The 4,913-nt window shown below is 36.3% G+C and overlaps 2 protein-coding genes across 2 annotated transcripts; one reads left to right on the forward strand and one right to left on the reverse strand.

The window, feature by feature from the left end:
- Window positions 1-311: 311 nt before the first annotated feature.
- LOC111282024 (glutathione S-transferase U10-like) lies at window positions 312-1,266 on the forward strand. Its single transcript, XM_022869904.2, has 2 exons — window positions 312-689; window positions 768-1,266. Exons 1-2 carry the CDS (start codon window positions 363-365, stop codon window positions 1,128-1,130), a joined length of 690 nt encoding a protein of 229 aa, XP_022725639.2. The 5' UTR covers window positions 312-362; the 3' UTR covers window positions 1,131-1,266.
- A 285-nt stretch (window positions 1,267-1,551) lies between these two features.
- LOC111282025 (large ribosomal subunit protein eL34-like) lies at window positions 1,552-2,924 on the reverse strand. Its single transcript, XM_022869905.2, has 4 exons — window positions 2,735-2,924; window positions 2,541-2,620; window positions 1,997-2,106; window positions 1,552-1,896 (listed from the first exon to the last, which is right to left on the reverse strand). Exons 1-4 carry the CDS (start codon window positions 2,811-2,813, stop codon window positions 1,803-1,805), a joined length of 363 nt encoding a protein of 120 aa, XP_022725640.1. The 5' UTR covers window positions 2,814-2,924; the 3' UTR covers window positions 1,552-1,802.
- Window positions 2,925-4,913: the final 1,989 nt, after the last annotated feature.

Here is a 4,913-nt window from a genome sequence, read left to right on the forward strand (position 1 = left end):
GACATTGTTGGTGACAAGAAACAATGAAAGAAACCTGAAACTTGATTCAATTGATATTGGCGAAGCAGTTTGGAAGGATGCTGATGTGTTGGTCTTCAACACTTTGGAAGCAATGGTAAGCCTTCTAGATGAAGATTAATTAATTTGATTAATCCCTGTCCTTTCCTCTATCTTATTATTCAAGAAAACATTTGTATTCAACAATTAAAAAAATAATAAAAAACATTTTTTGTACTTCTTACCCAAGTCTTTGACTTGTTGATTTCAATTTTGTTACCTTTTTCTTTATATAAATGCCTCAAGCCTCCCCAAAGATGTATCACACCGATTGAAAGAGGTTAAGCCACATAAAGCAATTGAGAATGGAAGGGAAACAGAGCGAGGTTGTGTTGATTGGGACATGGCCCAGCGCGTATTGCAAAAGGGTTGAATTGGCCCTTAAACTTAAGGGCATACCTTATGAATACATAGAGGAAGACCTTGAAAACAAGAGTCAGCGGCTCCTCCAATGCAATCCTGTCCACAAGAAGGTGCCTGTGCTGGTGCACAATGGTAAACCCATTGCTGAATCACTTGTTATTCTTGAATACATCGACGAGCACTGGAGCAACACAGCTTCCAAACTCTTACCAGCGGATCCCTACCTGCGAGCCAAAATTCGCTTTTGGGCCAATTATCATGACCAGAAGGTAGTGTCTACTTTTATGCTATTTCTGCTGCAAATTACTTTCATTTTGGATGTTAATGAAATTGCTTTTGCTTATCAGATCATGCCGGCTATTTTGCCTATCGTCCTGTCTGAGGGCAATGAACGTGAGAAAGCCATTGAAGACTACAATGAATTGCTCAAGGTGTTTGTCCAAGGTATCGAGAAGGACCTTCCGACCAAGTCTCCTTTTCTAAATGGCAACAGTCTCGGATTTCTCGATATTATCGTCGGGACGGTCGCATGCAACTACCAAGCTTTTCATGAAGCAGTTACTGTGATTTTGGAACCAGCAAAAAACCCCACATTTTTCTCATGGGTAACTGCCATGAAAGAACACCCTCTGGTTAAAGAGATTCTACCACCTCATGACGAGATGGTTGCAAAGATGAAAGAGAAGTATTTCCAAGCTCCTAAAGCTTAAGATTCAGATATATAAAGAAGCCCATCACTACCAACTTATTGTGCTAAGAGTTGGGAGTGAAAATAATAAAATTCATACCATAAAATGTACCCTGTTTGCATCTGAAATAAAATTCTAACGTAGTCTATTTTCCGAACTCGATGACCAAGTACTGAGAAAAAGACTGCCATGATGCCCAAAGAACAGTTTAGTTCAGAAACAGTTGATACGTGCTCAGCACAAATCATTCTGCAAGAGCTCCCTTACCATACATGCCCGGTTCTACTCCGAGTTAGCAGAAAGCATTTCACCCAAGAAAAAGCCAGCAAGGTTTATTTACATATGGCCTCTATTCTGAAATGGTGAAATATATTCACATTCTAGAATGAATAAGAGTAAGGGAGCATACGTCATTGAGGCAATCACATAAGTAGTTTAATAATGATAACAAAAACCACTAATCTGCAAATACATTGAACATCCAATTCCAATAGGAAATTTCAGAGAACAGCAGACAAGTGAATGAACAATAACAAAATTTTAACACGATGTAGATTTGTCGACAAAGTGAAAGAAGTAGAAAATAGTTCATAACAGCCAAGGTAAAACATAAATCCAAATCTTGATCATCTCAAACTACGATTCAAAGATTCACTATTGTCAATCCATAGCGAAATTTAATATAAAGAAATTCTAGCTCTTGGATGTTTGCTTTTCCTTTGCCTTCTGAATCTTCAGTACCTTCTTCACAATCTTTTGCTCTTCCACCAAAAAGGCACGAATGATCCTGGAATAATACACAATCAAGAAAAGAAGTCTTAAACCACCGCATGTGACCAAATACAAATAAGATAGGACCTAAAAGTCGTAAGTGTTAATGCACAAACCTTTCCCTAACAGCACTTCCAGACAAAACTCCACCATAAGCACGGCTCACAGTCCTACGGTTTCTTGGCAATCTAGACCTCTTATACTCAGCAGGCCTCAAGTGAGGAATCTATGAAACATAGACCACATTTAACCTCTACTGAGAAAATAATACTCAAATTAAACAACACTTCGAATAACCACTCAATATACCCACATTATATTTCAATTGAAAAGCATCATATTTGACGAATCCAAATAAATTGTGACGCGATAATTTTCACGTAAACCCCAAGTTTGACACAAAATAACCATAATAAAAGATGCTATTAATCAAAATCAATGAAATACAATAAAATTAAATTAGCCTAAACTGATAATCACCATAGCATGATTCTAAAATGTTGTCAAGATAAAAACTTTATAGAAGCTTAGAAAAAAAATAAAATCAGAATCTGCAATAAATCATATTTTCACTCCCTAAAATCATAATCAGGAAACAGATTGTTTCTAAATTTAGCATTCTATAAATTCTAGCAAAATTAAAAAGAAAAAGAAACATACTCCTTGAATTCTCTTGCCAGTAACAGGACATTTGGGCCCGCTAGCTCTCTTCTTTGTGGTCTGATAAACAAGCTTCCCTCCTACACAAACAAAAACAAAAAATCACCACCATGGCGATACACCATCACTCATACACCGCCGTTCCATGGAATACAAAAGAATCAAAATCTACGTTGGCGAGAGAGAGAAGTTACCGGGGGTTTTGACGACACGGTGCTGGTTGGACTTGGTGGCGTAGCTATGACGCGTGCGGTAAGTGAGCCGCTGAACCATTTTGGAGCTGCCCTCGTTTTCGTCTCGCTTAGTCTAGGGCTTTTAAGTCGATTCACTCCCAAGGGTATTTTTAGGGTTATATGTTCTGTCGTCAAAAAGGTTTCCTTTTTCTGTTATTTCCTTTCTTTTTTTTTTTTAATCCCTGAAACTGGTTGACTTTATTGGGCTTTTTCACTCCCTTAGAAACCCAAGTAGGCCGGTCCCTTCAATTTGGTCGATTTAGACTTGGACTAAGTGGTCTAGCACAAGAGCAACTAACTTGGGCTTCTCAATTGAAATTCGATAACTCTGTTTTGTATGAGATGGGATCTCCCTTACTATATCTACAGTTTTGTATGTATATGTCCTGTAATTTTTTTTTTTATTCCAGTCATCACCATGAGAAAGGGAGGAATTCTGGTTGGCAGTTTGGCCCTTATTCATATTTGTTGTCCACTTCCCACATTGAAACTACTTCTCCTGTCAAAATTGGTAAGAGTTTGATGTTTAATTGTCTGCTTCCGACCTTAAACAATTGTCATGATTTGCTACAAACACTTCTCCTTTAAGCTTCGTAGCTTGCATAGTTGAAGCACAAACAGTTTAAAGATAATCTGAAATTATGGTTAAACTTTTGCATGGATTCCTGTCTTCATGACCTTTTCTTAATGATCTCTCAGCTCCCAACACCCAATATTTCACTTTCTGAAAGTTTGATTACAACAGCTTTGAGGAGTATTTAATTTGGTAAAACTGTAATCCTTTTTTAATTACTGTTGTTTCCTTCTTGTTATGTATTATCCATTCATAGTCATTTATAGTAAGGCAGCAGTGATGTGATGAAAAAAGGTACCTGCTTTTCCTCCAAAAACTTTAGCTAGCACATGACTTTTTTTAATTGATGCCATCGTGTTAGTTACGCGATTGAGAATGAAATTCTATTCGATAATATGTTTGTTAATTGTTAATGATTTTCCACTGATTGTTGTAGTTATATTTCCTTGCTAGGTGCTTCAGTTAACAAGACCTTGCTATGGCTGTTTCCCCATCATACGACATAAATACTGCTGTTTCATGTTAAACATATGTAAAACATAAAAATTATTCTGTCACAATTGGTGTTTACACTCCAAACATGAAACACATTTTTTTTATTTTTCCTAGACTTATGATTTTTTCTAAAATTTTAAACTGTCACTCCCATATATTTTTTCTTGTCATTTTTGTATGATGTCATCATATTGTCTTTAAACTTGCCAATACTCACCCTTGTCCTCCTCTCATTTGGTGTAGAATTTGCTTAACTAACCCAGACCAGCCAAGAATTAGTGAAAGATTGATACCCCATCGAGTTATGCGGGCATTTGATTCTGCAAAAGGTAGTGCCTTAATACTAACCGAGAATTTCTGGAAAAGCAAAAGGTGGTAACCCTGTTTCAACCATATTGTAAAATTTCAAAGTAGTACCTGTTTTGATGCTACCAAATGAAACTTCAGGTAAATATATTCAAATTAAATTTACTTCCATTATGTGATACAACATGTATGTATTAAGTGGTCATTCAAGCTTACTTTTTGAAGCTGGAGCTGTGATAAAAGATTTAAGATTTCCATATGAAACTATCATAAGTGTTTTGTATGGAAATATGGTACAATTTAAGGGTCTTAATGAGCTCTTTTTTACATTATAAGACCAAACATTTGCTAGAGCTTAAAGGATACAAAAGAATTTGACTATATTCTCCAAGAAACTTACTATTGATTCAAACACAAGCAAAAAAGAAAAGATGAAAAAAAATATATATTACTGTTACTATCATTTTGGAAACCAACACCATAATCTGTACTTTTGTTTTCTTCCTGGTCAACTATCATAGGATGTCAGCTTACAATAGCGAAATAGCAGATAGCAGATAGCAGATACAGTTTTACCGCCTTCTAGTTTTATCTGCACCATGTGAAGTTGTTTCTTTCTCGAGGTTATTACTCTTCGCTGTTGAAGAAACCACTTGAAATTTGTCAAGACATGTTGTGGATAGGATCCGGTCCTCTTCGAACTCTTCTTTTGCTTGATTGATTCGGATCAACTGTGTTGTTTGCAGTTGCTGCTGTTTTTTTCTC

This window comes from Durio zibethinus, chromosome 5, assembly GCF_047325235.1.
Source record: "Durio zibethinus cultivar Kanyao isolate XHJ-2024 chromosome 5, ASM4732523v1, whole genome shotgun sequence".
NCBI classification, from domain to species: domain Eukaryota; kingdom Viridiplantae; phylum Streptophyta; class Magnoliopsida; order Malvales; family Malvaceae; genus Durio; species Durio zibethinus.

Bases quoted from the DNA above. Each gene is read 5' to 3' on its own strand.
- LOC111282024 (XM_022869904.2), top strand. From the start codon at position 363: ATGGAAGGGAAACAGAGCGAGGTTGTGTTGATTGGGACATGGCCCAGC. The intron at 690-767 runs GTAGTGTCTACT...TTTGCTTATCAG, and splicing joins CCAATTATCATGACCAGAAG to ATCATGCCGGCTATTTTGCC.
- LOC111282025 (XM_022869905.2), bottom strand. From the start codon at position 2,813: ATGGTTCAGCGGCTCACTTACCGCACGCGTCATAGCTACGCCACCAAG. The intron at 2,621-2,734 runs GTAACTTCTCTC...TTGTTTGTGTAG, and splicing joins CCGTGTCGTCAAAACCCCCG to GAGGGAAGCTTGTTTATCAG. The intron at 1,897-1,996 runs GTTTGTGCATTA...GTATTATTCCAG, and splicing joins GGAAGTGCTGTTAGGGAAAG to GATCATTCGTGCCTTTTTGG.